At 33.2% G+C, this 20,018-nt stretch overlaps 1 protein-coding gene across 4 annotated transcripts; it reads right to left on the bottom strand.

Moving 5' to 3' along the window:
* Positions 1 to 63: 63 nt before the first annotated feature.
* Positions 64 to 19,946, bottom strand: LOC140434152 (uncharacterized). 4 transcript variants are annotated; one of them, XM_072522205.1, is made up of 6 exons: positions 19,587 to 19,946; positions 17,287 to 17,684; positions 12,190 to 14,781; positions 10,322 to 10,399; positions 4,096 to 4,215; positions 64 to 223 (listed from the first exon to the last, which is right to left on the bottom strand). In XM_072522205.1, exons 1-6 carry the CDS (start codon positions 19,838 to 19,840, stop codon positions 150 to 152), a joined length of 3,516 nt encoding a protein of 1,171 aa, XP_072378306.1. In that variant the 5' UTR covers positions 19,841 to 19,946; the 3' UTR covers positions 64 to 149. The 4 variants fall into 4 exon arrangements, with proteins under 4 accessions (XP_072378306.1, XP_072378308.1, XP_072378307.1 ...); XM_072522207.1 differs by lacking the exon at positions 4,096 to 4,215; XM_072522206.1 differs by lacking the exon at positions 10,322 to 10,399.
* Positions 19,947 to 20,018: the final 72 nt, after the last annotated feature.

Genomic DNA, 20,018 nt, shown 5'->3' with positions numbered 1-20,018 from the left:
AATTTTTTTCTTTATTTTTTATAAATAAACTTTTTTTTCTTACAAAAAATGTTAGAAATACTGTAAATATAAAAAATATATTTATACAACTAGTGGTAAATCTATTATTGAATATCTACAATATTCAAGCAATACAGGTTTTTATAATGTCAAGATTGTTTTTTTCTTCTTCCAAATACCGGTCGAGGTTTATAGAGATCGTCGCTACTGTACCTCTGAGTATCTGCAACAAAAGAATCACATAGTTAAATGGTGCTCAAAGAGCATGGAGTAGCCGATAATATAGCACAATGCTGCAGAAAAAACACCATTGAACTTTAGATTGAAATAGGCCAATAACACAGTGCACCGATTATTATTGGCGTGGCTGGTGAGCAAAAATGTATCTGCAGATACGTGCTGATTAGTATAAGACAAAGAAAGCATTCGGGTGTATGACTATGAGCTAATTCCTGTGTTTTTTTTTGGAAGTAGTTCAGCCCTATTAACGCATATCCGACCAACATACATTTTGCCATGTGTTTGATCGGGTACACTTTCCCAGTAGGAGTTACGTTGTGTTTGAATCCAGGTTTTTTCCGGTCGTGGATACTGCTTGTTAGTAAGTCCTAAAGCCGAAGAACTTATTAATTCATCAAAAAGCATTTTTTTAGTAATCGTACATATTATTTATAATATACTAAATAATTCACTGCCAGTTTTATTGCTAAATATACTTTACATATGATTTATTTAATAAAACTTGTACGAATCGCTTATTTAAGAAAAAACCGAAGTTCCATTTTGGCGATTTTGAGTTTATAACACCAACATGTATTTCCGTGGCAGCCGTAGCTCAGTAGCTATGTTACTGGCTTAACAAGCTGGAGGGCCTGGGTTCGTATCCCGGCACCGACAAAAATTTAAAATTTCTAATTTAACTGAGCTGCCACCGTGCTTCGGAGGGCACGTAAAGCCGTCGGTCCCAGCTACGAAAGTAGTCGTTAAGTTATGTTAGGGGCGCTTGCGCGACCTGAAAAGCCTAACACTAGACCTTAGCCAGAAGGTTACACGAACTTTACTTTTTTTCTGTGGGTTACACACAATTTAATGCAGAATACACTCAAGTCCCGTAAGCACAGTTGATAGTATATCGATTAAAAATATTCATATATTTCTGAAATCACCTTAGTCCCGGACTAAGGTTGTTTCTACACTCAATTGTCAGCTGTCATTTTGCATATCGATGTTTACTATAACCTATAAATTTCATAGTGTTTCTATTGTTTGTTCTTATTGCTGCTTACAAAAAGTTGTCTGTATATTGGAAGAAAAACGTTCATATTTTAATATTATTATGAACAACGATCAACCAACCAGCAGTGCTGAAACCGCTTAGGATGGAGAGGCTGCTACTAAAAGGAGTACGGGAATTAGGAAATCGGATGAATATCAGCGTAATGTTATCAGAAACTCTAGAGTTAAAAGGCAAACATATAATAGCTACAAAAATAAGGCCATGGAAGCAAAGCAAATAGGACCTCAGTGCAAGTAAGACAATAAAAATATAATATTTTTGAGTTTGTAAACTACATTTTTTAGGTGTCTACTCAAATGTTTTGAAAAAGTGAACGTAGACCAAAGGAACGGTATTTTTGGCAACTTTTACGGTATAACAACAAAAAACGAACAGGATATGTATCTACAAGGATTAATAGAAGTAATGGAGCTGTAGAATAAAAAAACGTAATGAAGACGGTAAAGATAGGACAAGCAGTTACAAGCTTTTTGTTAATGTTGATCGGACTAAAAAAAGATATGCGAAGGTGCTTTTTAAAGTATTCACGCCATTGGAAGAGAAAGGATAAAAATAATTAAAAGACTAAAAGGGGGAAAAATATAAAAGGATTATTGATGCTGGAACTAGGGAACTTATCCGTAGCCACATAACTACACTTCCAGTCAAAGAGTCTCATTACTCTGGTAAGGAATTTAAGTACTTAGATGCGAAACTTAATATAAAAATAATGCACGAATTATTTATTAAAAAGTATCCTGAGAGTACAGTAAAATACAGTAACTACAATTTCATGAAAATTTTAACCCATTTTGGTAGGCCTAAAATTGACACATGCAATGTCTGTGAGGAGCTTAATTTAAAAATTACAAACCACAGTCTTGGTGAAGCAGCAAAAAAAGTAGCGGTTGCCGAAAAGTCGTACATTGCCACCGAAGTAAAAAATTTTACACTGCCCTACATGATCAAGTTGAGGAATGCATTCAAAGAGATGATGTAGAAGCAATCGCCTTCGATTTTATGCAGAACCTTCAACTTCCTGAAATTCCTGTACAAGACCTATTTTATCTGTCGCAGCTTACCGTTATTGTTTTTTGCATCACCAATATTAAGTCACGAAAATCCGTTCTTTATATTTACCAGGAAGCAGAAGCACCAAAAAGCCCGAATGAAGTATGCGGCTTTCCATAGATTATATTGGAATATAGAATATAGAAAAATATATTGGAACATATGTAAAAGAACTACGAACGTTTTCTGACAACTTCCCAGATCAAAACAAAAACCACTGTATTACAAGAATTCAATATTCAATACAAGAAAAAATTCAACAATTTTTACCACTTCGAGGTCACTCATTTCTTCCCTGTGACCCTGTTTTTAGGGTTATTAAAAGAAACCTCAGAAAATTTGACCGAGTTTATGACATCCATAAGTACACGGAGATCATTGTTAACGCAAGTGCCCAAAACCTATTCACGGTCTGTGAAATTAAAAGGGAAAGTATTATAAATTTTAAAAACTGGTGGCCTGCATGTGCGTCGGCCGAGACACAGGAGTTAAGAAGGGACCAACGAATTTCGTTCTCAATTTCCAAATTGCATCATTTTGTCTACAGCGTTGATACTCCCGGTAGTATTCGAGCAAGTGAATATATTAATGCTGCGATATGGAGTACCTTCAATGTTTCCATTCCAAAAAGAAGCAATGTCACAGTTAAAATGCCAACTCAAAAGGCGTATAAAGACCCAATTCCAATACTCGGGGTCAAAAAAGAAAATTTGACGACACTGCTCAATGAGTGGAGGAACCGTTCAAATCATTTTACGAAAATATTATTCAAACTTCAGCAACTAAGAAAAAGTCCAAGGAGGTCACAAAATAAACTGTATGATATTAAAATTGTTTAGTAATAAATACTTTTGTTTTGAAACCTGACATTTTATTACTGAAATAACCTAAGTCCATCTTAAAAATGTTTATTTAAAGACTTTAGTAACAATTTAGAATGCTTTTTGATAAATTCTTACATTAGGTGTAATCTTTTAACTTCAAACTTCACTTTTAGTGAAAATGTTCAGATAAACTCTCAAAACTTTTTGTTCACCTCCTGCAAACTGTCCGATTGTGGCTTAGCAGCTTTTAAACTTCACTTTTAGTGAAAATGTTCAGATAAACTCTCAAAACTTTTTGTTCACCTCCTGCAAACTGTCCGATTGTGGCTTAGGTTGTTTCTGAAATAAGCGATTCATATATAGATATAATAAATGCACCTTCCACCTCCAGTGTTCCATTACCCCCGCCTATATTAGTTTGGTAGATCACGCACGTATGACAGACAAAGATAGGTAGACCACTCAAAGTGAATATTGTTTCACCTCTTTTCACAGACCTTACTTAGTCTATTCTTATTATCTATAGATCCATAACAAAGTGCCGGGCCGTGATGGGTATTAACATCGTTTTGATTGAAGCGGTACAAAAACGAATAATATATGTAGTACTTCTTGGCTGTCGCGGACTATACCATTTATTGTGCATAATTTTCATATCAAAATCGATCCAGATCTATTTGTAATAGCACATTATTCGCAATACAGACGGAGTACCTATGACCATATAATATAAAACATCATCACGATTCTGCGATATATGATAAACTGTTTAATCATTGACAAAATTAAAACACACCATTCTTGTACATTCCACAAAAAAAGCAAAATAAATCAGCAACAACATGAAACAAAGAAAAACATAGATGTCCACCACCCTCGTCAAGCAACAACCAAATTTCTAGCTAAAATCATCGTCATACTTACATTCCCGCATAATCCTTTTTTGTTTTATAGGAATTACCAGATCTTCGTCTTTCCTTTCGTTAGATTTGTCACTTTCTGCTGGACTCAGCGGAAGAGAAAAGTGTTCAGCAGGAGTGATATCTTAAAAAAAGTACATTTTTGTCAATCGACTGATATTCTGTGCACAACAACATGCAGCAGCAAGTGTTTCAAATTTAGCTCTTGAGATCAAATTTGAACACAGTAGGCATTTTAAGAATGAGTTAGTTAATTAATAATAGATATTATGATGTTTTCAATAGTTTTACACTATGATGTAAATGTTTTCTGAAAATGAGTGGTGGGACGGGCTCATACTGTGGAAAATCACTGTCTAGAATGCCAGTTTTTTCTTAATTTTTTCCTAATAAAAATCACGCGCAGCTTTTAAATATATTTTGCGACGTGTTTTATATTAAGAGGTTAACCACAGTATTAATCTGACAACACAACTGTTAATAAGCTATTACAATACCACTACTGTAAAGAGACCAGCCAATGTTCTTTTTACACGTCAAGTATACCGTCATATTGAGTATAAAAATCGTTCAACAAGAATTGTTCACTTTTTTTAAGAAATAATTTGTTTGCAGAATTATTGTACACCACTGAACAAAAAACTAAGACACCCAAACTGTTGGTAGAGCTTCTGAACACTGAACATTTTATGTATTGTAAATAAAATAATTTATTGACCTTTCGATGAGTACGAAAAAACCTAAACATTCCTTAACATTATTCAGTTTCCTCAACTCTTTCACGATGAACCTTTAAAAAAGAATTTTAGAAATACATTAACGTCTTGGTGGTAAAAAAAAAAACAAAATTTACAACTGTCAAAAACTTCAAAAGTTAATAAAAATTTCTGGAAATACGTCAAAATTTTTCTCCATGTTTCTGCAAGTTCCAGGAGACAACCACGAACCGTAATTGACAGAAATGGCTTGAAGAATTGTTTAATCACTTAATACAAAGTTTAAAGTTTCATTTAAGGTTTTTGTTTAACAGTGCACTATAATTCTAAAATTAATTACCTACTCTATATAATTCTAATATTAATTTCTCTTCGTATTTTAATTTGTTTGGTAGTTGGTACAAACAATTTCGTCATTTACGTTAACCTAAAAAGTAATGATAAGAAAGGCGGAAGACTATTTTTGGTAAAATTTTTATGACAATATACCAAAATCTTATACATCAAACTATAGTAGAAGTCACAGTTAGAATGCAGTGCAGGTATAGGCAATGTATTTCTTACGGGAGAACGGCCGATTACGTTGCCGGTTTGCCCTGGTTGCACTGGAATATCAGCGCACACAACAATTGCCTACGGTTGTTTAAAAAAAGTATCATTATTGTTTCAACTAAAGCATGATTTCGACATCGATGTATAAATAAGAGAGTTACATTGTCGAACTAAACTATAACATGAAGAAAAATACTATAAAAAAGTAAAATATATCAAAAACTCATTGTTGATAGCTTAAGCACGACCGGATTCACTTTGTATTTGAAATAAGCAAAAGAGAATGGCAACAGTGTAACTCCTAAGCGAGTCAGGAAACGAATGTACACTCCGTGCAGGTATTTTACTTGGCGAGACATTACCAAAATAAAATTCAGAAAATTCTGTTAAAAATATGTTTGCATGCATAATACATCATTGTAACATTAACATAAAAAAGCTTTTACTTACATTATTAAAATTTTAGATTCAAGTTTATCTGTATTTGTTCATTGCGATAAATAATCAATATAGAAAAACTTATTGCGACAAAAGTTAACTATTTGATACTGTTATTTCTTAGAATAATGTAAAATAATTACGATTTAAAATCCTTTTAAGGTGGTATTATATAAATAAGGGTGGTTGTAGCCGCTATATATTTTTATGGTACAGGTTACAGGTTGTTTAAAAAAACAACTTATTTCTATCCTGCGTTTAAAAAGTATACTCCCAATCTTGTGAGGAAAAATTGCTGAAAATTTCATAGGGTCCATGTGCTTCAAGGATTTTGTCAACTTCGTATGATTTAAACCTTGGTTTATGCATTTCTATATTATATAAATCTACTTTTAACATATCATTCGTGAATAGTGAATATATTTGCTTCGTAACAAACATATTATTTCATCTTTTCGAGATGCAGATGTAGGAGCTTTCTCTGACTGTACATTGTGGTACGGCGCATTATCAATAACAACAACACTACGTGGTGGTAAATTAGGTATCAGTTTAGTTTCAAGCCATTTCTTGTAATTAGTAAAATCCATGTCGTCATGAAAATCACCAGACTTGGTTTTTGACTTAAAAATAAGCAAAGCGTTTGGTATGAATCCATTTTCCCATCCAGCATGAACTAATACTAATCGTTGCACTTTCGACACTGCTTTTCGTAATTCATTGTTACTGTGATCGGTTCAAGCTTGATCATTAGTGTGGGAAGAATGAATGTATGTGTCATCCATATAGATAACTGGTCGACTCTCCTCACGCTAATGTTTAATATGTCTCAAGAAAATTGTTCTTAGCACTCGAATGTTATTTCGCTTCATAAGTAACTTTCGATTACTTTGAATTTTGCGCCATTGAAAACCCAAATCATGTATAACTAGACGCAAACTCTCTCTACCACCGTCAAACCTCAAATCTTCTTTAAATTTTAGACGTAAGCGTTTGAGAGTGGGTGCTGTTTTTTTTCTGTAAATATCATATGTGAATTTATCTTCAAAAATATTCTCGAATCAACATCATCTAACTTAAGTTTTTTCGAAGTTCTATTTTCCTTATGTTTTGTCTCAAATGACGAAACTTCTCCCTTTTTCAATATTTTTTCTTGGTTGATAATGTTGTTTACCGTACCCAGACTAATGCCAACTACTTGTGCAACCCGTTTGTGTACTTGTGATAAAAGAACTTTCAAGAGAATTTCATAAAATTGAATATATTATTTACTATTTCACGACTTTGTGCGCTTAGAGTTTTACTAGCGATTTAAACTCCATATTCAAAAATTATTTCACCGACGATTACATTTGCTCCTCGACGTTTGGCCTACGACTGATCGCTCTGGGTTTACCGAGCGTCAGCACCATTGAGCATCCAAATCTCAAATACAAAGTGAATCCGGTCGTGCTGTATCTATATTTATCAATTTTCAATAGCTTCCATTGTAAGCTTTGTCGATGTGGGTACTGGCCATTAGACCAAAAACTTGTTGGTAAAAACTATGAAAGAGCAGATGACAGTACCTATATCATGAGTCGCTGCCAGTACCTGTAGTGAATGTCAGACAGGGTATGACTCTTAGTGTGCAAGTTAAACGTGTAGTATTAAATGTATGTATGTATGTATGTTTGAGTGTTCGCAAAAATTATGACACCCGCGAAGAGGCTCAGCAAGGCGAACTGAAACCGGTACAAAAAAGGAAGAAAAACAGTTTTCAGTCCAATTCACGTGAGAATACTTACGAAGAGGGAGTGAAATCGCGAATAAGGAAAATTGTCCATGATCTTTTTTTTGGACATACCACCAACCGTCGACAGTCTAATGAACAGAGTGAATGATAATGAAGACCTACCAGCTTTTTCAAAAACCACATTTCGTAGATTACTAAATGACATGTGTTTTGAATATGGTAAAAGAGGTCAAGATTCGATAATGATGGAAAGAAAAGATATCATATCCTGGAAACACAAGTACCTCATAGAAATTAAAAACATTGAAGAAGGTAATGTAAACCTTGTTTATACCGATGAGTCTTAGACTAACGTCGGTGCTTCAGTCAAAAAGAAATGGAGGGACACAACGATCAAGAATCCACGAGATGCCTTCATAAAAGGGCTCTCTACTAGACTAAAAGCTCCAACCCAAAGAGGTCCTCGGTTTGTTCTTCTTCATGCTGGAAGCGAAACTGGTTTTGTGGCGTGGGCCGAATTAACTTTCTTGGCCAAGAAGGAAACCGCAGATTACCACGACGAAATAGACGGGGATCTATATGAAGAATGATTTGAGAAGACGTTAATTCCAAACTTTCCGAAAGAGAAATCAAGGATTGGCTAATCGAAAAGAACATTTTCTTCATAGAAGAAAAAACTTGACCTAAAAAGTGAATTACTGGATACTGCGGCCGCATTTAGAGACGAGTACGACAAGTACAAAATTGAAGCAATTGCGGAAAAATATAGCGTTAGGATTTTGTGACTGCCGCCTTACCATTGCGAGCTGAACCCGATTGAGATGGTGTGGAGTCAAGTGAAAAGGTATGTGGCTTCAAACAACGTCGATTTTAATGAAAACACGGTAGAACGGTTGATAAAAGAAGTTCTCTTCTTCTTAGGGTGCCTGTCCGTTCCGAACGTTGGCGATCATTCTGGCTATGATCACTTTGTTGGTTGCTATACAGAATAACTGTGTTGAGGTCTTTCTATACCATGCCCTCAGGTTAGCAAGCCTGGATATTCTTCTTCGTCCTGGGTTACCAATGGGTTAGAAGAAGCTTACCAACGCGTATATAAAGAACAGTGGCATAATTATGTGAACCACGTCAAGAAATTGGAAAAAAAAATGTCTGCGGTGGACAATTTGCAGGAAGATATTAAACCGATGATAAATTAATATAGAAGATAATTCAGAGCATGAGGACGAATTAGATATGGATTGCGATTAGTAGTAGTTAACGAGAAATATCTCAGATTTAGTGTTCATTTGTTTTTTTAGTACTGTACGTACAGTACATTTCAGTTAGGATCTTGTGTATTTTATTTATATATATTTATCGTGTCGTATAGGATAAACTATTTGCATTTTTTTGTATATATTCATATAAGTATTTACGAGATATTAGATATTTTATGTATACAGGCATTTTTCATAGAATAAATTTGTGTTTTTTGTTTATTCTCTTATTTAACTCAGTTAAATTACTGAGTAAAGATTTTTGAAACGAAGCGCGTACGTTCCTGATTTCTCAGTCTATCGCCAAACTACCACACACCTACCACTGTGCCGACATGAGCGGGATCGCTGCGCGTCGTAAGACCAACACTGCATTCTAACTGTGGTTTCTTCTATAAACGTTTAATACTGATGCTACTTTGGTGACCAAATGATCACCAAATAAAAAATAAGTTTCGTGGGATTCAGAAACCAATATTAGTTTATTAGATTTGGTTAGGGTTAGTCCTGAATGTATACGGCATTTAAGAATAATCAACTTGGATTTCTTTGTATAAAAATGACATTAAGTATATAGCATTTAAAATACTAGTGGATCTGACAGTAGTCTAGCCTAGAAGGAAGAAAAAACCTACGAATTTTGTTTTTTTTTTTCATTTATTTTTCAACAAAGTCTCCCAATAGACTTGAAAAGACGCTACTCCAACTTTTTTTATCGCTTCTCAAAGTTCCTTAGAATTAAGTTCCTCTATGACGTCATTCGTTGTAAAACGCCGTTTTCTGAACCATTTTTATTAACTTAAGGAATAGGAAATAATCGCACCGGCATAAATCTGGCGAATATGGAGGCCGGTCGATCAACTAATATTCAAACTGGTGCAATTTTGCCTGTGCAACGGCCGTCTTGTGTTGACCTTCTTCCGCGATATCTTGTCGATTTTTCTCCACTGTTTTGACTGCTCTTTGGCCTTCAGAATATAGACATAGACCCATGTTTCATCAATATTTTTCTTAATCCGTTTTTGATTGAAAGTAAGAAAACGCAACACATATTGCGTTGATATCTAATTTCACATCCAAATTTTCAAATATGATCTTATGTACACACTCAAGTCATATGTCTGGAGTCTACAGACAATGTTTATATCTGCATTTTTGAGACACCTGAATATTCCTCATTAAACACCAATAAATTCAGCTTTTCAAACTTGCTCAGTTACTAATGACGATATGCAAACTCGCCATAAACAATATCCAATTGGGCTTTGATTTCTGTCTTGTATCAAGTGAAGGTATTAAATTAACTGGCAACATAATATAATTGTTGTTTATAGTTAAAATTTTGGCAGACAGCATGCATTTAATGACATATGTCAAGAATAGGTTAATTCGTTCTCAACTAACGCCATCTATCGAAGGCTAGATTAATGTCAATCTACTGCTGTACTTTTAAACTATATAACATTTAATCAAACCGAAAATCAAGACATTTCGAAAATGCCGTACTGTTATACCTATAACAACTAGTACCTGAACTATTGGACATTCTTTTTTTACCAGCCATCGGAGTGACTGTTAGGGAACTAGCTGAGCCTCTCCTTTTTTTCACTTAAAATAAAAAACAGTGAGATGAAAATGGTTTTTGTGTAGGTGATCGAAAAAAAAAAATGTTACATAAATGCATATCAACAACAAACGATGTCTATTCAGCAGTAGATAATTTGGTTATAAACCAATTAAAAACTGGCTCGATTCCTCATGCAGCCAGAAAAATAAGTAATATATATCCCAAAGGTACAAGCTCTTGTATACCACAAGGTTAAATCATTTTATTGCTTTGTTATTCGCTTCAGCATGCTTTGACCGTTTTGTTTGAGTTATTGTAGGCTATGAAACTTATAGACAAAATTATTGCACGTCTATCATTTATTAAAACATTTAGTAGAACTTTTATTCTAAAAAAACCGTTGCATGTCATTAATTATAATATTCTTAAAATTACACAAACATTTTCGAGCATTCAGAAACACCTACTAAATTCCACTTAATGCAATCAATTGGAGAAAACACCATCTTAAAAACAATAAGTTAAGGTTCACAGAAAGACCACGGTTAGAAAAAACTTGTTTATTTTTATAGGGTTTTCATCTGCACTATTATTGTCGAAACACGTCGCTGCACTATACTTAAAACTCTAAAAAAAATTGGGTCCAGTATTCTCTAGTTCTACAGTTGGCGCCACACTTTGACAGAGATGAAGATAGGTCTCGCTGACAACTGACAAGGGTCAACATTAAAATTCCACTAACGTATACGAGGGTTATACAAAAATTAAAGGGGGAATTAAATTAGTATAAAATCTAAATAAAAAATAATAATTAAACAGGTCATTTAGTCGTAAGAAAAATAGTAAAAAAAAGTTAAGAAATAAAACATAAAAATGTAAGATTTAAATTTAATGTCGAACTTCTTGGCTGCGCTATATTTTTGTTAAAAAGTACAAAACACACCTACATCTAACGCCAGCCCCAATTTAAAACAATTTTCTCGAATTTTAACTCACTTTAAAGCTATAGCGGGACAAAATGGTAAAATGTGCAGTCGGTTGGATTCTTATTTGGGATAGGGTACGCGAAAGTACATGTTTAGAAACCACTTTAGCCAAATTTTTAGCTCCCTTGGTGGCCTCAAGGGCAAAAAATGAGATTTTTCGAAAAAAAAAATTCTTCGCTTTAAAAAATCTAAAAGTGGGACAAGAAACTCTCTTAGTTTTCTTACCAGCCCACTGTACGAGTGTCTTGCAGCCTATGGACCAAGGAGTCATAAGAAGCTTAAAGTGCCATTATCGGAAACAGCTTTTGAAAAGGATGATTTTAGGTAGAAACATTTTAAGTTTTAAATGATAAAGAAATTGTGGAAAAGTACAAAATGTGGAAATGGATGTTGATGAAAATAATGAAGAAGAAGACGGCGTTGATTGTCCTACAATCCAAGAAGCAATGAGAGCTGCTGAGACTATATTTAGGTTTTACCATTTCAGGGAGGGATCCAACAGACTTTTTTCAGCATTAGAGAACTTTTTCATAAAAAATGTAAGTTTCATATAGGTACATGATATGTTTTGTTTCTTAATTTTTTTTATCCTAAATTCAGCTGCAGTAATAAATAATGCTGTAATAAAATTTTCCTCGTTAAAATTTCATCTCTTTTATAAAGTCACTCTGATATAGCGTCATTTTTTTACTGGACGCTTCAATGACGCTATAACCAAGTTCCACTGCATTTGGCAACTTTAAGGCAAATTTACGAGATATTAATGATACCCAGATGTTATGAAACATAAAAATAAGAAATATTTACGCAAAAATGGATTTGGATCTATTAAACAAAAATCTTACCTGTTTCCATGTAGGGTGTCTTATTATTATTCTTAATATCAACGTGTTCCTCAAACCTCCTCTTTATTCCCCTCTTCAAAGGCCACACGTTGTTCCTTAAATTTTCAGTGCACTGCTCAATATCAATCTCCATCCGAGATATCAACATTTTTAGACCACTTAAGTAGTTTTCTTCGTCACAACTAGGTTCCTTCAAGAAATAACAGTTGTCGTCACTGAAAGCGGCTAATAGTTGCGTGTTGTTCACGTTGGCATTTAAAATTTCTCGGGTGTAGGTCTTTTCAGAGCTGCTGGGTGGGGAATCTTGAACGTTCTTATTAGTATTTGAGCTGTTGTTGAGTACATTAGACACCTGTTCTCCTTTACTGTTTATTTTGTTTAGATTGTGCAATTGACTTTGTTGTACAGACTCCTCCAATAAATTGCCGGCATTTTGGTTCTTAGAAATCTCTTCCTCTGTTTTCTTTACTAAATCGCGATTCACATCGATGAAATTTTTTGGGATTATGTCTATGGAACTGTATCCATGAAATTCGAAGTCTTCATCTGAGTCATAAGAGTTGTAATCGACTTCAGACATAACTTGTGCCAATTTGGCTTCCAGGGCCTCCCAGTTTTCCTTGCTTATGTCTCTACTTTCTATTTTACTTATCAAGTTAATACTTTTATCCATACATACAGTCTCAACTTTATTAACACACTTGTTATCGACTGGTGATTGTATAATGGCGTCATCAACAGCCCTGGAAGTATTAATGTTCTCTTTTTCTTCGCTAATATCAACAGTTTTTGTTTCTTCCTTATTAACGGAAGCTGCTGTTTGACTGGTATCATTATCCTGATTCGATTCTCCGTTTACGACACCATTTTGAACTGGCACTATTCTAGCCAAACTCAGTTGATTTTGTCTCTCCAACATAGCAAGTTGCTTTCTAATTTTCATTATCTTCCGAGCCTCTTCAAAGTTCATAGCAAATTTCGGTTTTATATATTTCACTCTTGGCATTTCATGCAATATTTTCATAGGTTCTGGTGCCTCGACGGGTCCTTTCGATTCTTTTGGAACAGTTTCTGTCTGATCAGAATTGCCAGAATCTCCCGAGCCACTAGTGAAGCTAGAGCTAGAGTAATCTTGGGAATTGTTACCAGATCTGGAGGTAGTACTCTCAGAATATGAGTTGAAGACATTTTTGCTTGACTGTCCATCATTTGAGTCCCTATCTGTTGAACGTCTGTCAGATTTCTTGATTTTAAAACTGTAGTGATCATCTTTTGATTTAGTTTTGGAATCTTGTTTGTCTTTCTTGTTGCTGTTAGTTCCTTCATCTTTTTTGCCTTTTTCTGACGAGCTTTTGGATTTGGGATCACTAGGGCTGGATTTTTCCTTATGTGAGCTGGAGCTGGACTCTTTTTTCGGCGTAGAAGGTTTCTTGTCCTTGCTAGAAGTGTGTTTAGAACTACTGCTAGAGCTTCTACTCTTCTCTTTGTCCTTATTGTCTTCTTTAGTAGTTTTGTCTTTAATTTCCTTATTGGATTCCTTGTTGTCATCTTTCTTTTCTTTGGGTTCTTTCTTTGAACTAGACCTATCACTTGAAGACTTTTCCTTTGTCGAACTTTTTTCTTTTTCTTTATCTTTATCAGATTTTTCTTTACTTTTATATGACTTATCCTTGTATTTATCTTTGTCTTTTGAACTCTTATCTTTATCGGATCTATCTTTATCTTTGCTCGATTTGTCTTTGTCTGACTTGTGTTTATCTTTTTCAGACTTGTACTTGTCTGTTTTGCTTTTAGATTTTTCATCTTTGCTCCTGTCAGCTTTTTCCTTGTCGGATTTCTCCTTTTCAGCTTTGTTTGCGTTTTCTTTTTCTATTTTACTTTTGTCGGATCTACTTTTGTCTTTATCTGACTTTTCTTTGTCAGTTTTACTTTTATCCTTCTCAGATTTCTCTTTATATTTGGAAGATTTATTCTTATCTTTATCGATCTTCTCTTTATCCACTTTGTCTTTATCTTTTTTATCTTTATCCTTATGTGAGCTACTACTTCTTGAGTCTTTTCGATCTTTATCCTTTGAAGACGAATAATGCTTGGAAGACGATTTGTCTTTTTCTCTACTCGAACTACTACTGCTCTTCCTGTATTTGTCATCTTTTTTATCGTCCTTTTTATCATCTTTCTTATCCTCTCTCCTATCATCTTTTTTATCTTTAGACGATTTTTCGCTAGTTTTGGATCTTCTCTCTTCAGTTTTCTCCGGTTTTTTCTCAATTTTATCGTCATGCTGGTTTTTATCCTCTTGACTAACAATATCAAATTTATTGTCTAGTTTTTCCAATTTGATAGTTTCTTTATCGATCGGTTCGTATTCTGGAGACACATTTTCTTCGTCTTCGACCAAGACTTCAACTTTTTCTGTTTTTAAAATTGTATTTGAGTCTTCAGAAATGTCCATTTTGCTGGTTTCTTCCGAGGTTATGATAGAAAGATGACTCTCTGAGCTATTCTGGGAAATTTGGGAGTCTTGATTGGATATCTCCATGTGATAAACTCGATTATCACTGCCAAGGTTGGATTCATGACTTTCAAGACCTACAAATAAACAATGTTTTACACATGAATGGATTGAAAAAAATACGTAATCAAAAAAATGTGTAAATTTAATTCAAATATGAGGGTCGAAAGAGTTCAGTTATTGAGTACCTTCCTGTAATGTTGAATCTATGAATTAAACAAATTTGAGCCACTACCTCATAAATCGCCAACAAAATTCATCAAAATTCGTATGACAACTGAATGTAGATAATATCATAAATATTGAAAATCCTAAAATACGTTTATTTTTGAGGTTTTGATTTCCACTTCGAAAATCGTTATCAAAATACAACTTCTAATAATTTAATTTTATCTTTCAACAACATTCAAAACAACAAACACATTGAGATCTATTTTATCTAAAACTAAACCTAACAATGAACAAGAAAGAACAAAGAATTGTATTTATAAAATACCTTGTGAATGCGATCATTTTTATTTAGGTGAAACATTAATACAATGTACCATTAAATGTTAGAATAAGTGAACATCAATCTTATATTAAAAATAGAGAATTTAATAGATCTCAAATATGTAAACACGCATGGGAAAATGGATGTAGGGTTAAATGGAGGGATTCAAGTATAGTCCTAAAAGAAACAGATGGTAAAAAGAGAAAAATCAAAGAAGCCGCTCAAATTAGGAGTAGGATCTGGTTACCCATATTAAAAGAGGAAATTAATAAAAAGAAAATACCACTATTAGTAAGTCAATAACATATGGAGGAAACATCATTTATGTTTTTAAATAAATTACATATAAAATCAGAATTTGGTGTTTACCTAGAGTAAACTAAAGGTAAGACAAAATATTTACCATGTTGGGATAGTATTATGAGGGTTTTTTCTGTTTTTTCCCTAATAATTTACTATGCAATCACTAACAGGAGAATTTTACTGTCATCATTGCATGTGGCTGTCTTTTCAAAAATGAAACACTTGCTAAGATTTTTCTGACGAGTATTTTCAAGTTAAAGTTAATTTCAAGTTATCAAATGAACTATCTTGCAATAAAGTTATCCCAGGAATACAACTCAGCAATACTGGCAATATCATTTTAAAGTTGTCTACTTTAAAATATATCTGAATTGTTAATATAAACGAGTCAGATAGAAATACATTATTAGAAGAATTTTTAACCAAGTAACAAAAAACAAAATTTGTTAATTTATTAATGTTTTGAATTTTGAGAACAATTTCCGAAGTGGAAATTGAAACGTCAAAAATAAACCTATTTTAAATTGTGGCTTATTCCCAAGACAAATAGTAATTGCATTAAAACGCCACAAGAAAATAGCTCTAGAACAACATCATGGTAAAACTACCCCACTGTTGATTAAAAACACACACATGTGTGGCGAACATCACAAATATATCTAAAACCAATATTGACCAAAATTTTGTAACCTTTAAAAAATTATTTTCTTTTAAAATCAGGAAAAACGCATTAACTAGGTTTTAAAACACAGGGAGTGGACAGAACAGTGGAGTAAGCTAATTTGGAGTGATGAAACCACTTACCTTTTGCTCCGGTATACTACAGTCACTATAAAACACACAAATTGGATGTTTGGCATAAATAGACGCCAATATTAATACAAAAAAATATCAAGAAAAAATACTGCAAGTCAAACTGCTACCAACTATCAGAAATTTGTTTGAAGGGGATGCTCAAAAATGCATCTTCCAGGAGGATGGTGTGCCCGTGATACAGCCAAAACTTCCACGGAATGATTGAGAAAAAATAATGTTACTTTACTGCCTTGGCCTGAAAATAGTCCCAATCTAAATCAAATAGAAAATTTATGGTCAAGGCTGAAAATGTTAGTATCACGCTGAAACCCAAGTAACAAGAGAGAACTGATAAAAGAGATTATTCAAAGCTAGTTTAGAGTTATTACACCAGGAGATTTGGCTCTCCTCATGAACTCCATGCATCGCATACTTAATCGAGTCTGTGCTAAAAAACAAAGGTTATCCCATCAAATACTATTTTTTTTCATAATAACCATTGTTTTTTTAATATATCTAATTAGTTAATTTCTGTTGTTTAATTTATTTTTAAATTTTTAGAGGGTTTATCCTCTTAAAATAGATGTTAAATAACATAGAAACATAACAGTCTGATAATAGCCTCATAGAAGCATAATTTTTGAAAAGTTTCCAGAATTTTGGCCACTAGTGTCTATATAATACAAGAAAAATAATTGTCCAAAAGTGCTTAGGACTTACTTTTATAAATCTTCCAAAAAAAATTGATATATTAACTAATAACATTTTCTCTATGAATTTATTTGATTCTAAGGCAATGCAGTCTTAACAACACAATTTATACCAAGATATTTGTGAATCTAAAGAATTTATGTGTTAGTCTTGGAGCTATAAAAGTTTTTGTACTATTTTTTTCAGTGTTCTTGTTCTTGTATAATATAAATCATCCTGTCTATGACATAGAAGTTCAAATAATCAATCTCAATCGATAAAAGATAAATTGCATATTTACCTGAAAACCCTGACAAATGGGAATCTCTAGTATTTTCATCAATATTCATCTTCTCAGAACCATTCTCCTTACTATCAAGAGGGTGTGGTTCAAAAGGGGGCGGTTCATCATCTTCCATTTTACTACTTGTTTCTACTACATTTATCAAAACATCACCATCTGCTTTCTTCAAATCTACTCTTTCACTTTGCACCGACCCAGGAGAAACAGCTTCAAGATCTGTTGGTAGTGGGTCTGGAGCGGGGACCTCAGGTTCCCTCTTCATATTTTTGTTTGGGTTTTCTAAACCTAAGAACTTATAAACTACTTCTTCTACTTTTGGCAAAAACACTGAGTTTATTTTGGGATTCACTACTTGATCCACTATTCTCTCTACTCCAGTTTCTAAAAAGCCTGATCTAAAAATGATAAGTAATTTGATAGAAAAAGCATCGAGAACTTAGTATTGGTAATGATAAATGTTTTTGGTAATGATAAAAGAATATAAACAATTGTAGAACACCTCAATAAAGTATGATCAAATAAACAAATATTGTTAGTTATATTAATAAATGTTTCAAGTACTAAATAACTTTTTTATTTATTGCCCAATTTAGGTCATTTATTGTACATCCTAGGTAAATTGAAATTATTTAGATTTCCGAAAAGCCCTGATTTATACACAATCCAAGTTAATTTTTTATTGCCGTAACAAGAAGGGATTAAGAAAGGGTTTACAATTTTTAACTTATCAGCATGGTGATTAGAAGATATATTACATACTAAAAGGATAGATACTTCAGAGATTGTGTAAAATAATAAGCAAAGAATAAGCTAGCATGCAGTTAGTGTCAATGATTCAATATATTCTGATGTAAACTCTGTTAGTCTGAGTATAAAATAAACTGAAACAATTGGATGAATAATGGTGTATGTTACAACATAGTTTGTTGATATACCAATAGATGGGGAGAGAATACCAATATGGTGACTGTTGGAACAACAGTCTATGTGACATCTACTTCAAGTGCAGATAGCTAATGTACAGAACCAAATCGTTCTGTTTTGTGGTACAGTGTGAATGGTTATCATTTGTTTATATTGTAGTGTGTAGTAGTCAAGTGGTCCTCAACAAGCTGTAGTATCTAGACCTCAGAGAGGAAAAACCAGAAGCATTAGTCTCTATGAAACCGCATTAAGAGGATAAATGACAAGTCTCAAGTGATAAAGGGAAGCACAACAGATATGTAAAAGGTGGTAGAGGATGAATGACAAAGTCTCAAGTGACAAAGATCAAGTCTCAAGTGACAAAGGGAGCACAATATATCTGTGAAAGGTGGCAATGTGCTAGGTCAAGAGCCACCCTAGTTTGTAATCTGTCAACATATTATAGATGTGTCATTTTTATTACTGTTGTACATTTTTATTTCTTACCTTATTCCTTAAGTTATTCCTTAGTTAAGGAAAGTAAAAAACAGGTAGTTTTAAAAGATCCACATGAAAGAGGGATGAAAACTGATAACACAACTGACACAAAACAAAAGACAACAAGTCTGGAAGAAGGTACATGACAAATCAATGATATTAAAATACTTGCAATATTTTATACATTATAAAACTCAGTAATTTAGACAAAACCTTGTTATTGATTTTATGTATTCATGGTCCCAATATCCTATACTGCTTTTTGAAACTTTACTTATTTATGATCTATATGATTTCTTACTTTAGTTTATAAACATAAATATCTGAGAATCTGATTATTCTAATAATTGAAGTTACCAGATCTCTGGATCCATTCATGGATAGCTCCATTCATTTCATTATATCAAATATACCAAGTAGGCTAATTTTAAGAATAGCCAATATAGCAAAGGCTGCTACTCTATTTTACACAATGTCACATAATATACCTGAAAGTTAGTATTAAAGAATTACCCCAAAACTATAGTGACATACCCAAACTGACACTAATACACATCCAGGCACACTCCAAATAATCAATAACAGTGTCCCAAGGTTACAAGCAAATAGCAGTTTGACATTTGTTTATCCAATTTTACAAAAACTTTAAGAATTTTGTTTATTATGGAATTTGATATTATTGGGTACTGAAAATGTAAATGCATTGTACACAGTATAGTACAAATACAAAAGTATGATAAAAATTATAAAAAAAAGATACCAAATCTCTGGAAAATCTAGTCAAAGGAAATACGTTGAACCTTGCATTCAACAATTTATAGCAGTATTAACAAATATAAAAAAAATAAATAAGAAAGCTATCTTTAATGTGAAAAACTGTTAAAAAAAATACTTACTCTTGGAGGTTTTTGCGTAGTTGTTCTCGAAGTTGATTCTTGTTAAGTTCAACACTCCAAGTCTGTTCTTTCAAAAATGTAGAGACACTTCCTTCAACCCTTTGCCTCAGGTTCTGGTAAGCTGGCTTGGTATCTACATCTGAGATGCATTCTTTGCGGAATTGATCGAATATACCCTGAGATTTGAGTTCTGACACCAACTGCTCAACTAATCTGCTATCTCCGGGCATGAAATTATTGCACATTACTTCCATTATTTAATTTTTTAGAAAATTTTATTATTTTACTTTTGTATCAACTTTAAAAACATTGGCTCCTATTTTCAACTATTTTGCACATTGACTTTTGAAGTTGACAAATGTCAATTTCTTGTTTCTATTTTTACACAAAGGGTTAAACTAGTGTGAAGTTGGTAACGGCTAATAAATAAAA

This window comes from Diabrotica undecimpunctata, chromosome 2 (assembly GCF_040954645.1).
Source record: "Diabrotica undecimpunctata isolate CICGRU chromosome 2, icDiaUnde3, whole genome shotgun sequence".
Classification (NCBI taxonomy): Eukaryota; Metazoa; Arthropoda; class Insecta; order Coleoptera; family Chrysomelidae; genus Diabrotica; species Diabrotica undecimpunctata.
This window is presented reverse-complemented; position numbering and strand designations above follow the sequence as displayed.